The sequence below is a fragment of the Meles meles genome, chromosome 3, assembly GCF_922984935.1.
Source record: "Meles meles chromosome 3, mMelMel3.1 paternal haplotype, whole genome shotgun sequence".
Taxonomy (NCBI): domain Eukaryota; kingdom Metazoa; phylum Chordata; class Mammalia; order Carnivora; family Mustelidae; genus Meles; species Meles meles.
In genome coordinates, this window is record NC_060068.1 from 159,086,747 (window position 1) to 159,110,188 (window position 23,442).

The following is a 23,442-nucleotide window of genomic DNA, read 5'->3' on the forward strand; positions in this document are numbered from 1 at the left end:
TTGCTTGAGGTCATTTATAATCAGCAACATTAAAAATGATGAAGATTAAAAAAATGAAGAAGATAATTCTAGATTTTATGAAGGTAAATTATAAGTTAGGGGTAGCAATTTCTAAACATTGACTGTATCAGGTTTAGCATCACAAATCCTAGCTTTATCCACAAGCAGGCAGGAAGTAAAGTGTAAAGAGGGGAAAAAAAAAACCAACTAGGGCAGGCTTTGACTTCCCTGACACCTCCCCCCTTCACCCCTGCCTCGGATTCCAAGAGTACAAATTTTTAAATTGTGACTAAAAGGATCCTGTACCAATTTCAAGACAAAACTTACACTATAAGTAACTCTGCTTAAAGCTGTTACTTCCTTTCTTATGGGCAAGGACGTGCTTTCTTTGACTAAAAAAAGAAAAAAAAATTAAATTCCATCATTCACAGAAATACAGGAGCTAACATAGGGTTGAAAAAAAATCAGGATTTAGGAGAGGTATAAGAAGATCAGTTGAGAATAGCCATCACAGGAATTTCAAAGTAGGGCTGAGTTTGGAAATAACCACCAATGTTTACTGAATGGTCCTTGTGCTAAGGGTTTTTTATGCTAATCCTCAGAATATCCCAATGAGCTAAATTCTCTTATTGTAAAAGGGAAGCTGAGGCTTAGAGAGGTCATTCGGCAGGAATGGGAACGTAGAGAAGGGGACATTGGAGCCGGCAGTAGCTCTCTGAAGCTCACACTTTTCCAACTATGCTCCGCTGTGTTCAGTAGTAACACTTCTTCCTTATCTTCGTCTTGGCATGCTTCGTATCAACAGGGATGCTAAGGCCCCTAAACAGTGCTGATGGCTGATGGCGAGGCTTCAAGATCTAGGTGCCATTGATGAGCGTTCTGAAGTTACAGACATGGCAGGGAAGCTGTAGCTGGAGGTTGAATGACTGTCCAACAAGGTCTTCAAAGGAAGTGAAATCGTGCAACCTCAGCCTTGTTTCAGCCTTAGTAATGAGCTCCTGCTTCTCAGTCATAGCAACCAAATTCCCAAGATACTAATGCATTGAATGTCAACTTACTAATTTGCAATGGTAAGACCTACCCTTCCAGTGACCAACTGGAATATTTACCATTTAGGGAACTCCTTCCTAAGAACCCAAGTTCATAGAAACCTCCTCAGTCACCATAACTGCATTTGTTGAACCCAAATGACAATAAAGGGATGGGATGGCACGGATGTTTGGGATCCCAGGAGTGCAGCTGGAACTATGAAACCACAGAGACAGTGCAGGACCAGTTAATTTGGAAACAAGCACGAGAATGCTGTGACCAGGGAGACCAGGCACAGTCCAGTAAGGATCCTCAGGTATCTCGAGCAGTTCTGAAAGATGTCCAACAAAAACTCCTTCAGAAGTATGGTGAATGAGATAATCCTGTACTGAGAAACACACCACTGACTATAAACCATTAGCAGCATGATGCAAACATTGCCAGCAATCCAGGGCCACTACTGCTAAAACAAAATAAAGATGTAGAGAGAATATCCTATAAAGAGTGAAGAAGACTGAGAGCTCCTTGAGGATCCAGAACATTCAAAGCTAGAGGTCTACAAGAAATATTTCTGAAGGAAAAAAAAGAATTTTCTTCTTTGATACCGGGTAATATATACTTAATACCAAAGCTCTCGTCAATGCTTACATTTAAGTTTAAAAAAAAAAAAAAGTGCTCAAAATCCCATGCTTCAGTGATATTTGTATATAATCCAAAATCCTGTACAGTGGTATTCCTTATTGGTACTTAAAACACAAATGAAGGATGTTTTGATAAACTAAGTATCTTCTTATTAGAAATGCCCAGTGATGTAATTTGCCAAGTTGGTGCTAGTTAACAAATAGGAACTGAATTTCATTCAAAGAGAATCACAGAGCAGAATGAAACAATGAATATTCTGAAAAAAGAAACTGATGCCCTTTTTTTCCACCTGAGTTAAAACAGTGATGAGTCACGAGTTCATGGGGACTGACTACTCAAGCAGATCATAAGATCAGTATTATGAACACACTGAGACCATGTAAAATTAGTGCTACTTTGGTTTTAAATCTTTAAAACCTCAGAACACACTTTTAAATTTCTTTTAGCACACAAAAATAATTTACTCATAAAAGTAACACCCATTTATAGAACTCTAATATTTTTTTTTTAATTTAAAAATAGCACTGTTTTACAATTTTGATTTTACAGAGAAAACTTTTTGGCAAATAATGTTCTATCAGAAGGAAAAGCTGAATCACTTTGCTTTGCTTCTCACAAGAGAAACAGACATTCACACTATCAGCCTTGGGAAATCCATTTTATGACAAGAAAAATTTGCTGGAAAACAGCATCATTGGACAAATGGGATCTGGTGCCATCTACTGAGTGACAATGGAATGGAACTTGGGTATAGCCAACAAGTTCGGTAACACACTATAATCACAGCTACATGCAACTCAACATGTACACATGTGGTCAAGGCCCAAAAGTTACATGCAAAAATGAAAACAACTGCTGTGTTAGGATTGAGAAATGGATGGGTGTCTCCGCCCCCCACCCCAAACAAATGCCACCCTACCTTAAAAAAAAAAAAAAGAAAGAAAATCAGGTAGGTAAAAATGATTGCTGAACATAAGGAATACTGAAGAGGGAAGACTTTGGTAAATTAAGCAAATGAAAAAGTTCCATGACTAAGAGGGACTCAGGTAGGCTCTCTTACTGATGGAGAGGCTGGGAGAGGGCAGTTAAATCTTTAGGTATTTATGGTAGGTCAGAATTAAGGATCTATCTTTTTTCTATTTTCACTAAAAGCTGGATTATTATTAGAAATTATCAACCCAGACTGCCAATAAAGTGGCACTTAGGAATTATGATGATAATCAACGTCCATACTAATCTTTTGGAGGCACCAAAAACCCTTTTCTGATTAGCAAAGAAAATTTTTGTTAGTTGACTTTACTCAACTAGACCTCCTCCACTCCAACAATGTGACAGTATGCAGCATCAGCTGGGCCACAATGCTGACAATCTTGGAAAGGGAGATTTTCTGATTTTCATGGACAGGCAAGTTTATTTTTTTGGTAGTAGCTTTTGAGAATGTTACTTCCTTATACAGCTAGAGTACCCTGAGTCCTAAGAGCATGCCTAAAATGTGTTTATGGTTGTCCTTTCTTTCATAATACTTCTCATAACCCATAATTTCTCAGCTGTCCCCTAAGAGGGCAGGGGACCTTGTCTATTCTGTTCATTACCATACACCCAGCACTTAATTATGTTTGGCACATTAAGTGCTCAATAAATGTCAGTTAGTTGAATGAACAGATGAATGAATTTCATACAGTCCAACTGACATAGGGGGAAAAGAGGAAAAAAATCAACCCTTACAAAATGAATAAGACAATGATGGAAAAGGAGAAGAATAAGCAACAATCAGTTGCGGGGAGTAGACTTAATGTAAAAAAAAAATTGTCATCATTTGACAAGTGATGATACGTTTTGAGATTCAAAATACCTGAAAGATTTTAACTTAAAGTTAATATAAAAACATTTATTTCCATCTTCTCTGGAAGACTCATTAACAAATAAGTTAATGAAAACCCTGTTATTATATCAAGATGCAATAGGAGCCTAGTGTTTTGTTGTTTCAGGATGGAGAGCATTCTGCTAAGTACACCAAGTGAATGTCTACAGCTCCATACAGGGAGCGTAGCACATTGAGGACTTTTTCTTGAATGGTGTCAACTTGCTCAGAAGGACAGTAATCATCCAGACTTGACCTGGAACCAAAAAGAGAAAGAAAAAGAAAAATACATGTAAAGGAGAGGAGATCATACTGTGCAGTGAGGAAAAGTCTGCATGTGTTGATTCCAATATAAAATAGAAATAAAAGTATGTTGAATTTTGGGGAAAAAAAAAAAACAGTTCACAGCTACTAAGTGTTTATGCCAGGAGCATTACATTATGTTCTTTAATCTTCTCAGCAACTCTACAAAATACATACATTTACGATTCTTTTAAAGGAATATGAAACAGAGAAAATTAACCTGCAGAGATCACCTAGCTAGTAAGTGCTGGTGATGGGATTCAAAATGACATAGCATGTCTTCAAAGCTTCAGTGCTTAATCACTAGATTGCTGTTTCCTTGGAAGGGAGATACTGGAAATACTGGGGGTTTTTATCTTTGTGATTGGGTATCTTTCTCGTTCTTTTATTATGGGCACAGTAGGGCTAGAAATGATAAGAGTAGAGGCTTTCCAACTGATAAAATGTTTCTGCTTCTAAAAACGATTTGTTAACTAAACAAGTACATAGGATTACCCAAAATGCAATAGGGAGATGTGTGGGTATTGGGATTAGTTTCCCAGGTGGTATTAAAGAGAAAAGAACAAAGTGGGATAGGGCAGGAACCTGTATTTTGGGAAGTCAGAATCAGCAACTATAACTTCAGTTACCAAGCAGTTAGAATGCCACCGACAATTACAGCCAGATTAAGATCTAAAAATTTCATCACTGTCTCCTGGTTCTGGATTGGGGTGAGGAAAGCCATTTAGATGTGGGATTGGAAATCTTTATAGAAGGAAATGGATTTAGTTATCTAGCTTAGTCCTTGTCACAAGTATTTTAGACCTAAAGACATAATCTATAAGACTTCTGATGAACTCATTCCATTCTCTGGTGATCAGGTTATTTTTGAGACTTGATGTAAATAACACACAATAAATGAAACAGAAAAATTTAAAATTCTTAAATACTGTCTAATATATACATATGGATAAAAGTTTAATTTATAGGGGCGCCTGGGTGGCTCAGTGGGTTAAGCCGCTGCCTTCAGCTCAGGTCATGATCTCGGGGTCCTGGGATCAAGTCCCGCATCGGGCTCTCTGCTCAGCGGAGAGCCTGCTTCCCTTCCTCTCTCTCTGCCTGCCTCTCTTGTGATTTCTCTCTGTCAAATAAATAAATCTTTAAAAAAAAATTAAAAAAAAAAGTTTAATTTATAGCCTTAATAAATAAGGAGTACTTCGATGCTTTCAAAAAGATTTCTGGCTTCTTTAAAACAGTATTAGAATAGTTCTTGAGGGGAGCTACCCCCAAGAGGAAGTTTTGGACATCTGTAGGTACATTTTTGATTGTCACAATGATAATTAAGGGGCCAAGGCAAGAGGGCAGGGTTGCTAGAATGCTTACAATACACAGGACAGTCCTGCAATATGAATGTATATACTTGTCCTGTGTCCTATATAGTTTCCAAAGTCCACAGAACACTCATATAAGTAAAAAAAAAACCTGTGTTTAATTTTTTGATCCTAGAATTTTATACTCTCCTACAGATAAACAAAGTATTTTTGGAAATGGATTAAGTATGAGCTAAATTTCCCAGGACTGCAAGACTGCAACTATGCTGTATATGGAGACAAGTCTGGACTTTAAGTTCAGAACTTTACCAAGAGGTTGTTAGGACTAGAAAAACCATGTCACTATGACAGTGCTGTTCATGGTATTTGGCCAATACAATACATGAGTGTCTGTCTGTACTTGTAACTTTACATTTAGTGACTCTGTAAAGATGCTAGTTTTATGTGGCTTTAAAAAAACTTTTTTAAAGATTTTATTTATTATTTGAGAGAAAGAACACACACACATGCACATAAATGAGAGGGAGGAGTATAGGAAGAGGGAGAGGCAGATTCCCCACTGAGGAGGAAGCCTAACAGGGGGTTGGATCCAAGGACCCTGAGATCACCAGCTGAGCCATAGGCAGACACATAGACGCTTGACTGACTGAGCCACCCAGGCACCCCTTATGTGGCATTTTCATACCTATTACTTTATCAGTTACTTTCATTTCTCTTATGTTACAATGATTTGTGTGTGTGCATACATATATAATTAATATTATATATTTAAATTATGTGTACAGGGAGGTTATTGCTATATACTGAATGTTTGTGTCCCTCCAAAATCCTTATGTTGAATCTAATCTCCAGTGTGGTCATATTTGGAGGTGATTAAGTCATGAGGGTGGAGTCCTCATGAATGAGATTAATGCCATTAGGAAAGAGATGCCAGAGGAAGAGAAAGCTCCTTCGTGCCTTCTACCATGTGAGGTTACAGGGAGGAGACGGCTGTTTGTAACCCAGGAAGCAGGTCTTCACCACACTGAATCTGCTGGTGACTGCATCTTGGACTACCCAGCCTCCAGCACTGTGAGAAATGAATCTCTATTGTTTATAAGCCACGTGACCTATGGTATTCTGTTACTGTAGTCTGAATGAACTAAGGCAATTATATTATCTACATATTATGTATCATATTTCTATATACTTAAACTATGCATGTATGTATGTTAGATTATCTATGAATTTCATTTTAGGATGTAAAAGGACATTAGAATATTAAAGTATTCAACTCACAGTTTCATATAAAACCAGCCCAAAGATTAACACAGAAAAGTTTTATTAAACTGTGGTAACTTTCAGCACATTATTTTCAAATTTGAAACATGGCAGCAGCTAAATATTCTTTTGAAGACACACAAATGGGAATTCTTGTGTTCATCTGAATAGTATCACCAACTTCAAAGACAAGATAATAAGAACTGTATGTTGTTTGCCAACCATCACTAAGAGGAAAGAGAAAATATAACATCTGACGATTCATCTATGGAGACTGTATTAATTTCTCATGGCTGCTATAACAAATTACCACAAACTCAGTGGCTTAAAGCAATACAAAGTTATTACAGTTTTGTTGAAAATCAGAAGTCCTCAAATAAAGATACTGCATTCTTCTCTAGGTTCTAGGGAAGAATCTGTTTCCCTGTCTTTCCAGCTTCTAGAGGCCACTTGCATTCCTTAGCTTGTGGCCCTATCCTCCACCTTCAAAGCCAGATGCCAGCCTGGCATCTTTCAATTTCTCTGATTCTGGCCCTCTTGTCCTCTTTTTATAAGGACCACTGTGAGCACACTGGTCCACTGGATAATCCAGGGTAACCTCATTTCAAGATCCTTGAGTTAGTTAATCTGCAAAGTCTCTTTTCCTATACAAGATAACATATACACAGGTTCTGGAGATGAGGATGTGGATAGCTTTAGTGGACCATTATTCAGGCTACCACACTTACCTTGCAATTGTCACAAGAGTAGGTTTTGGTAAATTTTTCAGTAAATAATATACAGACTGAATAAGATACTCGATTTCTTGTTCTGTGCTGATATGGTGAGGAAGTTCGGAGTAATCACAGGTTAGACCAGCCTGGTGAACCTGAAAATAAGAAAATTTAAAAATTATACCATAAGCTTCATTGTTTTTAGAAGATTTTTTAACTATTAATGTCCTTGCTGACAAATCTTTTAATATTGTTGTGGACTGGGCTTGTTTCTGTGCTATAGAAGTTCTCTATTCTCTAAAGTTTTAGAAGAACTTGCCTGTAACTTCTGTTTGGGCCTGATGTCCTTTATATAGGAATAATTCTTTTAACTATTTTTTAATTTTGTAATTATGAATTCAGTTTCTGTCTTTATTTGAGTCTATTTTGATAATTCATATCTTCTAGCAAATCATCCATTTCACCCAGAATCTAAAAGCTGATATAAAACTGTGCATATTCTCATCTTACCTTTTCCTTCAACATATATATTTTTTTAGATACATGCATCTAATCTAGTACTATGTTCAAACTTCAAGAGGATATAAGGGAAAGTCTTTCTCCTGTTACCAGTTTCTTATGTATTCTTTATGTGTACCAACACATACTACTGACATCTATAGATGTATTTTACATGTAAATGACTGGTGCTCCAGTCTTAGCACTAAACTATGCCTGAAAGTTAGAAGTGGCTCATGGGCTAACATTTTACATCCTCTGTTTTGAAGTTTTGAAAAACGGAACTCAATATGTCACTGTTTGGCCTAGTGTATATAAGTGTAAAGATTGGAAAATAAAAAACACTTTAATCTGCTATTTTATTGGTATCTCATTGCTATTGGCTCTGGATACACATCAAAAATTTAACGAGGAACAATCAACGTAGGAAAATGACAGACGGTGCATGTTCTTTTCTATCGAAAGGATCAAAACACTTAATCGTCTAATCCTGCAGTTATAGGCACATCCTATCTGATTCTACACTCTGCAGTCAAGCCCATCCCATCCCTTCCTTCTTTCACTAGTGGCCCAAAACCCCCTACCACTGGAAAAATCCTGATATAATGTAACATTTACAGCAGATCTGCATGAAGATACATTCAGCAATGTCATGCAAGCTCAAAACATTTTTAAAACCCTAAGTATCTTCTAACTCTATCCTTCTTAAAAATTGCTATTAAAAAAAAGTGGGTTTTGGACTAGCTCCAATTTAACCAAAATATTCTTTTGTTAGTACTTTTTCATTCTCACAAAGTGGGCATTAAATTAGTACATAAACTTCAGTTCAAATCAGGTGGTTTGCTTGTACTCCACAATTAAAGAAAACACTAGAGCAAAAACACGATTTATTGAAGTCAAAGAAGCATTACGAGTAAAAGACTTGCGGGTCTCAGTTTTGGCACAAAATCTGAGAAAAGACACTTGTACTTCAAATGGGAAAATGAATGCTTCAAAGACTGTGAAATGATATAAAAATAAAAGCAATTTTCATGGACGGTATCCACTTTTAGCACAGTTGTCAGATCACCGTTGGCAACCAAAGCCGGTGACAGAGCTGACAGAGTTGAGACGCACTTGCTAGAATACCTTGTCTTTCCCTTGGTTCTGACAACTGGGAAGGTTCTCAGAGAGAGGAAAGAAAGGAGGAGGAAGGTAGTATGAAAATGAATTAATAAATAAGGGACGACTTTAAAAATTATGTATTTCTTTTCTCTGGCAAGGAGAGATCTGACCATAAACAGAATAAAAAAAAATACACAGCATTTTTGCTTCTTACATAAAACTGGGAAAAACTTATTTTATTCTGGAAGACTTTTCCAGTATTCTGACTTCTAAAAAGTTATGTACTTTTTCATTTCTTCTCATTTAAATAAAATAATTAATTTACACTTTCCTGGAACACAAAAAAAAGAAAAACACTTTAACAAAAATTACTTTTTCTACTCAGAAAAATGCCTTTCTCAAGGGTTAATTTTATACTTTAATATAAAGTATTTACCATTTCATAGTCTGGTACTTCCATCCGTTTTTTCAAACTCTGTACAAGTGGAATTAGTGATTCCATTCTGGAAAAAAGTCACCCTTCAATTAAACATCATACCACCTCAGCTAAAATTATAGAAGCAAATGATCTATTACACTTAAAATTTACCTCTAAGAATGTGTCACATGATGTTTGAGAAAAATGAAAGGTAAAGGTATTTAAATATCATCTTACAATATTAAGAAATAAATGTTCCCTGTTTTTTCTTACCTACAAGATTACAGATTGTGCTAAAGGTTAAAAATTAGTACTCAAGAAACTGAGATTTTCCTCTTCTTTAAAAATGGAAGTTCCACTCTGACTTTAAAAATCATTGTATTTTTAATTTTAATTATTTAAAAAATATTTATTTATTTGACACACAGAGAGAAATCACAAGTAGGTGGAGAGGCAGGCAGAGAGAGAGGGGAAGCAGGCTCCCTGCTGAGCAGGGAGCCCGACACGGGACTCAATCCCAGGACCCTAAGATCATGACCTGAGCCGAAGGCAGAGGCTTAACCCACTGAGCCACCCAGGCGCCCTAAAAATTATTTTCATCAGCAAGAAAATTAAGTGCCTTTAGCAAATGGTGATGAAAAGAGTTTCTCAAAAGTTAAAAAAAAAATAAGAATATATTTATTGACATACACAAGTAACCTGGAAAAGTTCTATACCATTTGGTATACTAACAATAGTACCTTTAAGTGATTTAATTTAGGTGGACCTCTTTGGAAGCCATGATTAATTAATGGTTCTAGTATTCTGCCTCCCCCACCAATATCTATTCATCCGGGGGGATGGAAAAAAGAAAGAAAAAGGGAGGCATGGAGGCCTATCTATCAATTCATACTGCTATTTCTTTCTTTTTATTAGAAACACTTTCTGGGCTTCTAGACCCTAATCACCTACCTCCTCTACTCCTTAATAGTGAGGACTCCTTCACACTGAGGATCTGGCCCTTCAGGGGTATGGTAAGTTTGGGGAGACTTTCTTGCTTGTCTCACCTACTTTTCCTTTGTGCTATTCTTTTTTCCCTCAATTCCAGCCACAGTCTGGACTCACTTCATTGTAGCCTCATTGTTTCTCCAAGTCTGTGAGAGAACTCCCTGCAGGTGATGAAGAGTTAACTGCGCATGCTCACCGGGCACAGTGGGTTCAGTGAAAAACGGCCCCATCTATGGGCTAGATTCAGGACTCAAAGGTTTTCATGCTGTTTTAAGTTTTAAACTTGGCTTAAGATATCACAAAGTCATAGGTACTTTTCAATATTTCTAGAAAGACTCATATCCTGTGAGTTATTTCTACATCTCCCTCTTCCATCATAATTTCAAAAAGGAGGGAATCATTTTTCAAATTAGCACTCTATGCTAAAGAGGGAAAGTGTGAACTGATTGTTAAAATGCCTGGTCAATTTTACTGATGTGATAAATATAATACCATGGTTTTCCTTAGTGATAATGAAGTTTTATGGTATTTCTATTTCAGGGATGTTTCTCAATATTTTATTTTTAAACAAAAATTACATTGAATATTCTGAGTAGGTAACATACACACATAATAAAAGATGTTTCTTCTCTCTTATAACTTCATCTTTCAGCCACAGAATTCCTCTACCCAGAGGCAACCTCTATTCCAGTTTCTTCTGTATTCTTCTATATATCTGATGAATTATTTTAAATAACTATGACATAACAAGTCTTAGTGGCTCAAAGCACTATGACTCTAACTCTAATTTATGTTGCTATCTTATAACTGATTTCTCATATTTACACTGTGGAGAATAATCTTAGTTTGTGGAAGATCAATTTGAAAATAAGCTACTTCTGGATTCCTATGCTCATGAGGACAAAAAAGTTTGGGTCTGATGGTCCTATTTTAGTTTCCTCGCCTTTTGAGTTATATGATTTAAAGAATTATTTCAGAGACTTAACCTCACGAATCATCACGGAAATGGAAACCCAAACCACAGTGAGAAATGACCTCACACTGGTCAGAATGGCTAGAATCAAAGAACAAGAAATAACAAATGTTGATGAAGATTGGAGAAAAGGGAGCTTTTGTGTCCTGTTGGTAAAAATGTAAACTGGTGAAGCCACCGGGAAAACAGTATGGAAGTTCCTCAAAAAAATTAAAAACAGAAATACCATATGATCCAGTAATTTCACTGCTGGGTATCTTCCCAAAGAAAACAAAAACACTAATTTGAAAAGATATATGCACTCCTATTTTTAGTACAGCATTATTTACAATAGTCAAGATATGGAAGCAACCCAGTGTCCATTGACAGATGAATGGATAAAGAAGATGTGTATATAGACAATGAAATATTACCCAGCCATAAAAAAGAATGCAACTTTGGCATTCATGACAACATGGATGGACCTATAGATTATCATATTAAATGAAGGAAGTCAGATAACTACCACATGATTTCACTTGTATATGGTGTCTAAAAAGCAGAACAAATAAGTCTAAAAAGATGAGCAAAAACCCCCGGAAACAGGCTCATAAATACAAAGAACTGGTGGCTGCCGGAAGGGGTGGGGAGATAGGTGAAATAGGTGAATGGGATTAAGAGGTGCAAACTTCAAGCCATAAAATGAATAAGTTACGGGGATAAAAACTAAAGCATAGGGAATGCAGTCAATATTGTAAAAACATTGTATAGTGACAGACGGCAACTATACCTATTGCGGTGAGCACTGTGTAATATACAGAATTATCAATTCATTATGTTGTACACTTGAGACTACTATAATATAGTATGTCAACTATACTGCACTAGAAAAAAATAGAATTAGTTTAGGGAAAAGTAACTATACTATTTATGCCAACATCCTTTCAAAGTTGCTTTAATACTAAAGGCACTCTTTACCCTATCCTGACAGATGATCATGCCAAAAGAACTTTTCTCTCCATGTTTTCAAGGTAATGTTAATGCTGAGACAATAGGCCCAATAGAGGACCTGATGAAGAATCCAGCTTTCAAATCCTGCTCCCTCATGTAATGGGCAGCTTAAGCTTCTACTTATAGCTGGGCTATCCTTAAAAGGAGGCAACTTTTCAAATTGTAATGTACCTTTCTAGTTATTTACCTTTACTGTAATTGTAATTATTGTATTGATAGGTTACTTTTTTTTCTTATTCTACTTAGAATGGGGCTGTCTTACCAATTTTTAATCTTCCCTAAGACCCAGCACCACATATCATATATCATAGAGGAAGCCACTGCACAATGATTAAGCACATACCCACTTATTATGTGATTTTGAGCAACTTAAACCTCTGTACCCTAGTTTCCTCATGCATAAAATGAACATAATAACAATGAAGTCATCAGATTGTTGTAGGGAATAAATGAGATAAATGCAAGGAAAAATCTTAGAATTGGGCACATAGAACACACTCAGCAAAGGCTAGCCATTGCTAGTAAATTTCTGTTGGCACTTAATAGTGATTTTTTTAAAGTAATTTTTCTAGCAAATTTGACAGTATATCTAGGACTAAAATAGAGTTGGGGGAAAAAATGTTTCAAGGTCTTACCCAGGGTTTGAAGCCCATTTCTGTACAGTTCCTTCATCATCACCGTCACACAAATCAGCAAAAGCAGCTTCTAAATCTTCTAACTGATGAATTCGAGTATCAACACAATCTACCAAATCTTCCTTTAAACACATTGAAAAGCCAAGATTATAATTATTTTTTGAAAAAATAAGTGAAATCCCACTGCAATAAAAATATCGGTTCAATTAGTTAAAATCATGACTTGTCAGTACTAACCATGGGCTTCTCCAATAAACACACAAAGATTTTGGTTAGAAGTTCGAGAGCATTCTAATGACATATTATTAGATACGCAATAAATAGACAAAATCCAAAAGAAACAAATGAAGGATACCTCTGTCAGGTTGGTACCAGGTTTTTTAAACTGGTACAACTCTTGTAAGATTTTGTACTCTTCCTGGAAAACAAAACAAAAATCCATATACTAGGAAAAAATTTTTTTTTCAATGATATGCTTTAAGTAATAAATGGCTTTGATATAAGGAGAGTATCTTAGCTAATCCTTGAAAGATTAGTTTGTGAAAACCAGGGAAAATGTATAACTCAGATGTTACTGTAAACACTATCATTGCTTTAGGGTAACTTTATCCTGACAAGAATGTATGAAAATTAGCTATGGAAAAAGACTTGATATGAAAGATTTCTAATAATAGTCTACATTCTAAATGGATATATCCTAGGATCTAAACAGATTTTAGCTATGTATAGGAAATATACATGTCTTTAATAACAACAACAAAAACTCTCCAAGTTCACTTTGCAGTCCTTTCCCTAGCCACAGAAGAGAACTCGGAAGTTCAAAAGGAATACTGGGGGCAGACACAATGGAAGAATGATGCCTTCCAAGCACAGACTTTGCAGAAGAATGTCTCCTCCTTCATTTAGCACACTAAATAGCCCCACTATAGGTGGGTATATCTGGCCCCAATTATCCCTTTTAGGAGTACTGTTGGGAAGAGTTTATATCCAAGAGCTGAAGTTGTGCCACTACTCTCATCATAATAATCCTGCTAAGTTCCATGTCATTATTTTGATTTTAAACTTGAAGAAACTGTGGGCCAGAAAGGTTAGGTAACTTTCCCAAGATCATACAGCTAATAAGCAGTAGAAGTAACAAATAGAACTTAACTCACTCTGGACTTTTGCACATGCTCTTTAAAAAAAAAGGATATAAAAACCTCCACTTCCCAGGTTTCCTGTTAGCACTGGAAAAGGAGTAACTGCCATTAAGTTCCTTGTATAACTTTGTAGAAATCTTCATTAAAAATATTTGATCGAAATAAGGCAAGCAGAGAGAGTCAATTATCATATGGTTTCACTCATGGAGCATAAGGAATAACATGGAAGACATCGGGAGATGGAGAAGAGAAGTGAGTTGGGGGAAATCAGAGGGAGGAGACGAACCATGAGACTGTGGACTCTGAGAAACAAATGAGGGTTTTGGGGGGGTGCGGGATGGGGAGAGTCTGGTGATGGGTGGTATGGAGGGCATGTATTGCATGGAGCACTGGGTGTGGTGCATCAACAATGAAATTTGGAACACTGAAAATAAAATAAAAACCCAAAACAAACAAAAAATTTGATGAATATATTTGTAAAATAAATTCCTAAAGTCAGTTTCTTCAGCTTTTAGATATGCCTATTCTTCAAGTTTTCTGAATAGTTCTAAGGTCATTTCATGATTCTAAGAATTTATGGATAAAACCCCTGGCTCCATGTACAAGAGCAGAAAGAAATTGCAATTTTTCTCCCTTATTTGCAGGTTGGGAGAGTACTCTAGGTTGGGAGAGTCTTGTTTCAGATTATACTAAATCTTCAAATCTTACCCATTTTTTAATCAATACCTATTTGGAGCTCTTTGATAAATCACAATGGCTTCCAACACATATGTGAATTAGGATTGTTAAGTGCAACATCATCAATACAATCAAACAATTTTAGGTAGAAAAAATAGTTAGTTTGAATCCCAAAAAGAATAGACTTGAACAACCTTCCAAATGTTAAAGTAAGCGGTTACTGTGCCATAAAATGCATTAAGGAATGCTCACCTGGAGCATGAATTTATTGGTTTCTTAAATGTTTCATCTCAGATCTGTGCATGCTAATATTGTCTGGCTTTCTACATTTAAGATCTGCTGAGGTACCCTAAGAATCGCAGGCCTGAATCATTAGCTACAGATAGTACATGTGTAAAATCAGGGACCTCATTGTCCATTGAAAAATCTGCCACACAGCACTTTATATATGTACAATCTCTGGAAAGATACACCAAGAAACTGACCATGATGTTTGTTTTGTGAGGTAAGAAACTGAGGGAATGGGAATGGGATGAGAGAGTGATATTCTTTAATGTACACGCTTTCTTGTACTATGAGATTTTAGTTTTTTCAACTACCCACATACATGTTATCCCAATTCATAAATACAAAATAATAACTGCTATCTAGAGAAGGGATCAACAACCCACAACCTACATCTTGTTTTCATATGGCCCTTGAGTTAAAGAAAGGTACATACATAATTCAATTAAAAAAATAGGTGTGTATGATTTAAAAAGTTTTAACAACAAGGAAGAATGTGTGATAGAAATCATATGGGACTCCCAATAAATCTTAATTAATACCTGGCTGTTTGCATAAAGTTTGTGGATCCCTGATCTAGAAAAATGTCATACAATTCTCAAGATCTACATTTTAAAAATACATTTACCTGAGTGAACATTTCTTTGAAGGGATTCTTGACTGAAAAAAAATCCAAGTCAATATCTAACACAAATGCATCCCCTTTCTTCAAAATTTCCAGAATTTCCCCAGTGCTGACTGTAGTCTGACATTCTTGACTTTCAGAAGAACATGAACATGATTGCTCTAGACAAGTCTGACCCCTCCTCTGGGTCAATGTGTCTTTTTCCAGTCCTTCTGAGTAAGAGTCACAGTTAGTAGAGGCAGTGTTTTCTGCATTTTCCAGTGCTAGCTTTGGCTTCTTAGCAGAAGACACTGCATCATTTTCTTCTTGATTGTTACAGAGTTTGTAAGGTTTTACCATAATTACATCCAATTGTAAAGGTTTTTGGTTCTCTAGTTGGTCTTCAGTTACATAAAGACCATCACTTAGAAAGTAATGATCCGTACTCGTAACCCTGGATTAGAGGAAAAAACTGTTTTAAAGACAAGCCAACAAATTAGCTGACATTTCATATAGCACTTCCAACGCACTGCAGAAATGTAACAAAGAACATATTTAACAAAAACGAAAATTTAACAAAAACAACAAAAAAAATCTCTCTACTTTCGTTAATTCCTGTACTTCTGCAGAGATAGCATTCCCCTGATTTTTAGTTGGGCACACAACTGCCAAAAATAAAGACTGCATTTCATAGTCTATCTTGCAGTCAGGTGTGGCTGTTTGACTAAGTTCTGGCTTCAGGCTGTGAGTGGAAGAGCGGCATACACAATCTTGCTCCTCTCTACGGGCTGCCTGGTGCATGAACCTGCAAGTGGCAAGCCCACCTTGGACTATGAGGACTGAGTCAATGCTGTAGAGATGAAGCAAAAAGATAAAAGGAACTGGGGTTTCTGAACCTGTAAACTGCCACATAGGCGCTGGACTGTGTGTGGTAAACTCTAATAAGAGAAAGAAATAAATGATCCTCTTTCAGCTAGTGTTCTGGATGACTTTCATACCAGCTGTAACTTCATCCAAATAATCACATAAGAGAAAAATGACATCTGGAAATCATTTCTCTTAACAAAAGCTCCCTCTGATGTGTTTCAAAGCTGTGCCAAACTCTGTATAACCATAATATTTTAATATGGAAAACAACTTAAAAAAATCTTATACACATGCAGAATGTATTTTTACAAGTTACAGATTTCTGATTTTAAATGTATCATTATGTTCTTAGCTTTTCAACTACATTATGCCTTAGGAAGTACTTGGAATAAATAGCAAAACTAAATGCTTCTTTCAGAGGTAGGCTCTATCCAACTAAAATAATGGTTAATATTTATTTCCTACTCATCTTTCTCTAGTTATTCAGGCTTAAATTTAAAAAGGTATTAAGTTTCCAAATAAGACTAATGGCATAATACAACTAATATCCAGGCTTATTATAAATTGTGCCATTCCAAGAATGACAAAGGCTGTATCCCCCAACCTAAATTCATATTCTTCTTTAATAAAGGACTCTTCACTTTGTTCATATCTGTATAAACATATGCATCTCAGACTACATAGCTGTGTCTCTTCTGTAAACTTTTATTTGCAGGATTAAGTAAAATCACCAGATAATAAAATTTTTCCTAATATTGTTATTATACACTGAGTTTCAAATGTCTGTTTCAGATTATTCAAAATTACTTGATTTTGCAGAAATCTGTTACAGATAGTTAGGCCTACTCATTGAAGTACTCAATAAAAGCACTACCATTCTCTCATGTATACCAGTATTATATATAATACTTATTCTACGTGGAGTCCTATTTATTTATTTAGTGTAATATCCTTAATAAATATAATTTTCATGGTTTCACAACAAAGTTATTTGTGCAACTGATAAGAACATACAACAAAAATTAACTGTATCATTAAGGATAAATCAGAAATAAAAAGTATCACTCTCTTTAGAATAAATACCCAGTAGTACGATTGCTGGGTCATAGGATAGCTCTATTTTCAACTTTTTGAGGAACCGCCATGCTGTTTTCCAGAGTGGCTGTACCAGCCTGCATTCCCACCAACAGTGTAGGAGGATTCCCCTTTCTCCACATCCTCACCAAGGTCTGTCGTTTCCTGACTTGTTAATTTTAGCCATTTTGACTGGTGTGAGGTGGTATCTCACTGTGGTTTTGATTTGTATTTTCCTAATGCCAAGTGACGTGGAGCACTTTTTCATGTGTCTGTTGGCCATCTGGATGTCTTATTTGCTGAAATGTATGTTCACGTCTTCTGCGCATTTTTTGATTGGATTATCTGTTCTTCGGGTGTTGAGTTTGATAAGTTCTTTACAGATTTTGGATACTAGCCCTTGCACTACCGGGTATTTACCCTAAAGATACAAATATAGGGATCTGAAGGGGCACGTGCACCCGAATGTTTATAGCAGCAATTTCCACAATAGCAAAACTATGGAAAGAACCTAGATGTCCATCAACAGATGAATGGACAAAGATGTGGAATAGTATGCAGCCATTAACCCCCCCCAATCTTGCCATTTGCAATGACGTGGATAGAACTGGAGGGTATTATGCTAAGTGACATCAGTCAACCTCTCTGATATGAGGAGTTTGAGAGGCAGGGTGGAGGGTCGTGGGGGGTAGGGAGGGAAAAAATGAAATAAGATGGAATCAGGAGGGAGACGAACCATAGGAGACTCTTAATTTCAGGAAACAAACTGAGGGTTGCTGGAGGGTGGTGGGGTAGAGATAGGGTGGCTGGGTTATGGACATTGGAGAGGTTATGTGCTATGGTGAGTGCTGTGAAATGTGTAATTCACAGGCCTGTACCCCTAGGGCAAATAATATGTTATATTTAATAAAAAAAAAAGTATCACTTTCAATGAGAAAGACTGTATTTCACTTCCAGTGTATTACCATTTTATTCCACACCCCTTCACCTTTGAAAAAGTTATGGTTTCAGTGCTTAAAACATTCATCCTATCACAAAATAATGGAGAAAGTCAAGAATGTGATATTTCTAAAGATAATTACAGTATTGCAATATCCATAAAACATCGGTTAAAGAGCTTATATAACAAAAACAGCTGCACATGTAACTCAAGTCAAAAATGCTATAACTTGGGGCACCTGAGTGGCTCAGTGGGTTAAGCCTCTGCCTTCAGCTCAGGTCAATATCTCAGGATCCTGGGATCGAGCCCCACATCGGACTCTCTGCTTAGCAAGGAGCCTGCTTCCCCCTCTCTCTGCCTGCTTCTCTGCCTACTTATTAACTCTCTCTCTGTCAAATAAATAAATAAGTAAAAATGCTGTAACTTAATTTAGATTAATTATCTAAAGCTAGTCACATTATTAAAATAAAAACACCAAATCTACCTTTTAGTCATTGGATTCACACAGAAAAAAAATCAAAACGAGGTAATTTTGCTTTTCCACTGCTAATTGTTAAACTCAGCAGACAATAATTATATTGTAAGGAAATAGTAAAATGCATCATTAGCTATATAATCTATAAGGTACTTCAATGATTTAATGGAATTAGTCATCAATGGATCGAGAATTCCAGAAGATGAAGATATTACTCAAAACCAACATGACCAGTAACGAAATATAAATGGTGTGTGAAGAAGATTAAGAGACTTAAAACTTGTTCCTGGTGTTTGGAGAACTCTTCAAAAGAGCTGAGGGTTAACCTGAGCCCATCTGTATGTAGACAACTTATGAGTTATCATGGGGATTCAAAATAAGATAAAAGAAGCACTCATTCCCTCTTATAACAGGAGGAAATTACCTGATTGTTGTGGTAGAAGTGTCTCTGCCTACTAAAAAGTGATGTTTGCCCTCTCTTATTTGCTGAGCCCATGTGGGATGAAGCCATAGCACATGAGAAAAATGGCCAGCATAAACTGCAGGCATAATCCAATTCTCAATACTTAATTCTCTGAAAAAGAAATAGAAAACATGGAAACTACTAGTGAGTGGCTTTTCCCAAATGTCATTTCACTCAGAACAAGAATTTAACAATCCTCCTAATGGCATTAAGGCATCATTTCCCCTTTTCATTGTATTGACAACGGATGGTGCAAGGCAATGGTGGGTTGGTGTCCTAAGATTAATCACAGTGACTGACGGGCACCAACTCTCCTAGTAGTCACTGTATTCTTCATATCAAGCACCACTACACCCTCTGAAAGCCAGTTTCACGTAAAAAGGTCCTTCATAATTTTATTAAATCTTGATCCTTAGTATACGTTTTAAATATTCTGGGTGGCAAAATGAGAAATGCACAAGAAGTACTTCTGCTCCATACTTTGAAGTACATAGGTTTTCTCAAGGAAAAGCACTTGTGATCAATTGAAAGTTTAACACCATTTTTCTTGAAAGAAAGACTGATCAAAAATACAATGATTATTCAGACTTGAATCTGAATTGTTGGATTCTACATTCAAACTAAGCTTTAAAAAACCACTACTTGTCAAGTTTTTGTATGCTATTGAATATTCATAATTATCTGAGAAGGCTATGAAAATACTCTTCCTAAATTTTTTTCCTTTACTTCCCCCGAAACAACAGATGGCAACAAACTGAATGTGGAAGCAGATAGGAGAATCTAGCTGTCTCCTATAAAGACAAATATTAAAGAGATGTGCAGAAACTTAAATACTGTCACTCTTCTCACATAATTTTTTGCTTTAGAAAATATATTTTTCATAAAAATATCATATTTATGCTAACATATTAAGGTCTACTATTTTGAATTGAATTTATATTTTAAACATTTCTCAGTTTTCATTTCAAATGCAGTAAATGTGAATAAATGTAACCCATACTTAGAAAACAACTCAGTAATTTTAAGGGTGAACAGGAAGTCTCAGACTAAAAAGTTTAAGAATTATTATTCTATGACTAGAACTGCACAGCCTGCATTCTTGTCTCATAATTCTTTTTAATTTCTAAAATATAAAACCTCTAAATATAAAAGAGAATAACAACAATGGTAGAGCTACCACATTTCTTTAGAAAAATTACTGCTCTAAAATGGGGTTCTGGAAAAAGGCAACTGAAAGAAACATAGTAGATTAAAGTTAATTCATGAAAGCATCTATCTTTTAATTTTATATTTTAAATTTTTTTTTTATTTTTATTTGACAGACAGAGATCACAGGCAGGCAGAGAGGCAGCCAGAGAGAGAGGAAGGGAAGCAGGCTCCCCGCGGAGCAGAGAGCCCCACGCGGGGCTCCGATCCCAGGACCCGGAGACCACGACCCGAGCCGAAGGCAGAGGCCTCAACCCACTGAGCCACCCAAGCGCCCCTAATTTTATATTTTAAAGAAAAATTACTGCTATGCACACAACTTTTTATATTGTATATAAAAATATATATTGTATGACTAGACGACATTCTAACACATATATAATGAGACAGCGGCAGAATTTCAGAGAATTTTATTACAGAAGACACTCTAGTAAGTCTTTATTTAGAAATATATTACATATGACCCTTTGAGGAGAGAGTAGTACAAACTGAGAGGTTGGAAGGACTCAATACTGGAAAGACTCAATACTCGAAGGAAGGATATACAAATTAAAGATGTGTTGCCTGTACAACCAATGAACAACGTGTTTAAAATACATTTTGTTGTGCCTTAGTATCCAGACTTCTAAAGGGGGGAGGAAGGGATAAATGGCTTAGGTAACTTCTAAAGTCTCTTCTACTTCCAAAATTCTATATTCTAAAGCAGAGGCTGGCAAACATTGGCTAGGCCACTTGTTTTTGTTAATAGTTTTATTGGAATATAGCCACTGCCATTAGTTACACAATGTCCATTGTTGCTTTCTTACCATGAGGACAGAGATAAGTAGTTGCAACAGAGGCCATATGGTGTGCAACCTTAAAATATTTACTATCTGGCTCTTTAAGAAAGTCTGTCAACATTTGCTCTAAATAAAATAAAAAAGGCAAACAAAACAAAAACAAAACTCAAGAGCTCAGCAAAGTCTGTTTCCTTTGTTTATCATGTATTGCCAATTTTATTTCAAACACATAAAATCTAATAAAGAAGGATGCCTGGCTGGCTCACTTGGTGGAGCGTGTGACTCTTGGTCTCAGGGTCTTGAGTTTAAGCCCTCCATTGGGGGAAGAGTTTACTTAAAAAAAAAAAAAAAAAAATCATTGGGGCACCTGGGTGCCTCAGTGGGTTAAGCCTCTGCCTTCGGCTCAGATCAAGATCTCAGGATCCTGGAATCGAGTCCCGCATCGAGCTCTCTGCTTGGCAGGGAGGCTGCTTCCTCCTCTCTCTCTCTCTCTGCCTGCCTCTCTGCCTACTTGTGATCTCTCTTTGTCAAATAAATAAATAAAATTAAAAAAAAAATCATTCACAAAAACCACATATTACCCGAAAAGTGTTTCCTTGTCAAACACAGTATCAGCTGGCATATTTACAGGAATAAGGAGGTCTGGATGTGAATCAAAATGCACAAAACTTATGTTACTGGCAGGAAGATGCTTTGAGCCAATGGCCCGGTATATATAAGGCAGGACCTGTAAAAAAAACACATGCACACATTCAGAATTAGCACTGAAATCATGAGCATATGCTCAACTGCAGCCTGAAAAACAATGTTTAACATAAACACACGTCACTTGAAGCACACCAGGTTGCTAAGAAGTAGGAAAACATAAAATTTGTTCACTGTAGGTGGGTTTAGATAGGGTTCCCATGCTTTATTTTTTCCTCAGAAGTTCCAGCTCCCATCTCGGAAGGCTTTAGTGGGCATCTCTTTGCTGCCATCCTGCCCCATCACAAACTCAGAAAGATAATGTGTGTCAACAGACAAGGGCTGGCCCTCGGGAAGTAACTGGTGGTTAATACACATTCTGGCATAAGGATGTGTTCAAGCTACCTTGGGCCTCCTGGCCTTTTCCACACCTTAGGATGGTGGAGCTAGGCTAGGCGGTCTCTAAGGCTCCTGTCCTGTTACAGTCTCTGTACTTCTAGGTTTAATACCGAATTTGAAAGCACAGCTTAACCCGCCCTTGTGCTTTTTCTCAGGCCCATACACACTATCCCCACCTCCTGGGAACTCAACTTGCTTTCGCCATGCATAAATCTGGAATCATCCTCTCCCCCCTTTCCTATCCAGAGATCTTCCAAGGCCGATTCATTAAAAAAAAAAAAAAAAAAAGAAGTCTCGAATCCATGGGCCTCCCTTACAGAAGAACAGACTAAGGCACCGTTTTAGCGACGCCAAAGAAGCTCTGCCATAAAATGGGAAATATCTTTCGTGTTTATAAAAGCCGGGCTCGGTCTAAAAAGATTTACGTACACACTAAGCACAGAATACCAGCAGCCCCAAGAGTCCCTGTGTTACAGATGGCGGCCCACATTCTTTATAAAAAGCTTCCCACCTACACACAGCCGTGCAGTGATGGAGACGCCGGGGAAAGCTGGAAGCCTGCGTTAACCCGTAGGTTAAGGACACGGGGCTCCGCAGCGAGAAGGCACAAGTTCGAATCCCGACGCCACCGGCTGTTGGTGTGGGATTCTGGGCAAACCGTGAAGGTTAAATGAGCTGCCCGACGTATAGTAAGCAAATCACAAACGTCGGCGCCTATTCTCCCAAGTCAGTCGTTTCGGCGTTTTTCCCCACAGCAATGGAACTCGCGCGGGTAACAAATTCAGCTTATCTCTGGCCTTCGATACCGAGGCTCCGCGGCTTCCTTGGCCCTCGCGCGATTCTGCCTCGGAATTTAGCAGCCGCCCGCTCACCTCCTGGTGATCCTCCACGACCCACACTGGGAGCTTGGGGTAGCACCGGAGGCGAGCGCGCTCTCCCACAGAGTCGCCCATGGTTTTCCCCCGCGGCAGCACCCCAGGGAGCCGCAATCGCTAGGTTAGGGCCCCGGAATGCGAAGCTGCAGCCCCAGAGCCCCTCCCGCGTGGAAACGCGCGCTCACCCGGTTGCGGTTCTTCATTGGAAGATGCAGAGGGCAGGGGGCGGGGGCGGGACACTTTACGAAGGT

General features: G+C 37.2%; 1 protein-coding gene and 1 long non-coding RNA gene across 4 annotated transcripts in view; one reads left to right on the forward strand and one right to left on the reverse strand.

The window, feature by feature from the left end:
• Positions 1-11,317, forward strand: part of LOC123938967 — a 30,481-nt gene extending 19,164 nt beyond the window's left edge. The window contains exons 2-3 of the long non-coding RNA XR_006817794.1: positions 10,054-10,151; positions 10,778-11,317. This is a non-coding gene — a long non-coding RNA (uncharacterized LOC123938967). The remainder of the gene's footprint in view (positions 1-10,053; positions 10,152-10,777) is intronic.
• On the reverse strand, positions 1,961-23,353 carry C3H5orf22 (chromosome 3 C5orf22 homolog). 3 transcript variants are annotated; one of them, XM_046000778.1, is made up of 9 exons: positions 23,189-23,353; positions 21,815-21,960; positions 19,210-19,359; positions 15,454-15,883; positions 13,079-13,141; positions 12,724-12,845; positions 9,157-9,223; positions 7,134-7,273; positions 1,961-3,788 (listed from the first exon to the last, which is right to left on the reverse strand). In XM_046000778.1, exons 1-9 carry the CDS (start codon positions 23,267-23,269, stop codon positions 3,656-3,658), a joined length of 1,332 nt encoding a protein of 443 aa, XP_045856734.1. In that variant the 5' UTR covers positions 23,270-23,353; the 3' UTR covers positions 1,961-3,655. The 3 variants fall into 3 exon arrangements, with proteins under 3 accessions (XP_045856734.1, XP_045856736.1, XP_045856735.1); XM_046000780.1 differs by lacking the exon at positions 23,189-23,353 and adding an exon at positions 22,828-23,173; XM_046000779.1 differs by lacking the exon at positions 19,210-19,359.
• Between the last annotated feature and the right edge of the window lie 89 nt (positions 23,354-23,442).

Excerpts from the sequence above, each read along its gene's own strand:
- C3H5orf22 (XM_046000778.1), bottom strand. The coding sequence starts at position 23,269 with ATGGGCGACTCTGTGGGAGAGCGCGCTCGCCTCCGGTGCTACCCCAAG. Across the intron at positions 21,961-23,188 it reads TCGTGGAGGATCACCAGGAG|GTCCTGCCTTATATATACCG; the intron begins GTGAGCGGGCGG and ends TTTTTTTTACAG. Across the intron at positions 9,224-12,723 it reads AAATGGGCTTCAAACCCTGG|AATGGAATCACTAATTCCAC; the intron begins GTAAGACCTTGA and ends ACTTTTTTCCAG.